General features: G+C 70.4%; 1 protein-coding gene across 1 annotated transcript; it reads left to right on the top strand.

Annotated features, from left to right (window-relative positions):
* The first annotated feature begins 457 nt into the window (after positions 1 to 457).
* Positions 458 to 1,006, top strand: CITED4 (Cbp/p300-interacting transactivator, with Glu/Asp-rich carboxy-terminal domain, 4). The gene has a single exon (XM_006867599.1). The coding sequence runs from the start codon at positions 458 to 460 to the stop codon at positions 1,004 to 1,006; it is 549 nt and encodes a 182-aa protein (XP_006867661.1).
* The last annotated feature ends 216 nt before the right edge of the window (positions 1,007 to 1,222 follow it).

Raw genomic sequence — 1,222 nt, 5'->3', positions numbered from 1 at the left:
CCCAGCTCCTTTGAAAAGTGCCAAACCCCTCGCCGCGACCGCGGAACTGACAGCGGAGAGCAGGGTTTAGGGCCCAGGGGGCGGAGCTCCGGCAGAGGGCAGGGCTGAGACCCGGAGGGGGCGCGGCGCGGCCAGCCCAGGGGCGTCTTCATCCAGCCAATGCGTTCTCGGGGGCGGGCCGCCCTGACTCTGAGTATAAGATGTCTCCGAGGGGCGCGGTGCTGAGGTCTTGGAGTCCAACCTATTCGGTGTGCGGATCTCTAGCCAGCGGGAGCTGTGGCCTCGGGACGCGCAGGAGCGCTGAGCCTGTGCGTCCTGGGCTGAGCAGCGGCACGGGTCGGGTTCGGTTTTCCTTCGCCCGACTGGGCTGCGGAGAGGGCGCGCGTCCGGGGGCCCTCGCCTCTGAGGAACAGCTGGGCCCCGACCGGGCCGCCTGCGCTTATCGTCACCCTCCGCCATGGCCGACCATCTGATGCTCGCCGAGGGCTACTGCCTGATGCAGAGGCCGCCGCCCGCCGCGCCCGCCCACGGCCCTCACTCACTCCGGACTCTGCAGCCGTACGCGGGTCCGGGCCTGGACAGCGGGCTGCGGCCCCGGGGGGCTCCACTTGGGCCGCCGCCTCCCCCACCTGGAGCCCTGGCGTACGGGGCCTTCGGGCCGCCGCCGGCCTTCCAGCCCTTCCCCGCCGGTCCTGCAGGTGCCGGCAGCGCGCACCTGCAACCCATGGCAACGCTGTACCCGGGCCGCGCGCCCGCGCCCCCCGGCGGCCCGGGAGGCACCCTGGGCCTGCATCCGGCGCCGGGAACCCCCGCCCCGCCACAGCCCGCGCACGCCCTAGGCAGCATGGACGCGGAACTCATCGACGAGGAAGCGCTGACATCGCTGGAGCTCGAGCTCGGGTTGCACCGTGTGCTGGAATTGCCTGAGCTCTTCCTGGGCCAGAGCGAGTTCGACTGCTTCTCGGACTTAGGATCGGCGCCGCCCACGGGCTCTGTGAGCTGCTGAGCTCTGCGGGCCCAAGAGGAGAAGGGGGCCTGTCTGACCCCCATACTCTGCACCCAGAGACTGGGCTCCGACCGCGCACCCTCTATGAGGGTGGTGGCAGCAGGTTGTGCACAGAGCCCCAAATCCGGCGAGACGCCTGGCATCACTCGAGGTTGACAGTTTGGCTTCACTTCTGACCTGCCGCCTCAGCGATAAAGTGTAGGGGACCGGACCATC

The sequence above is a fragment of the Chrysochloris asiatica genome, unplaced genomic scaffold (genome assembly GCF_000296735.1).
Source record: "Chrysochloris asiatica unplaced genomic scaffold, ChrAsi1.0 scaffold00106, whole genome shotgun sequence".
NCBI classification, from domain to species: domain Eukaryota; kingdom Metazoa; phylum Chordata; class Mammalia; order Afrosoricida; family Chrysochloridae; genus Chrysochloris; species Chrysochloris asiatica.
Note: the sequence above shows the minus strand (reverse complement) of the source record. Positions and strands in the feature narration are given on the sequence as shown.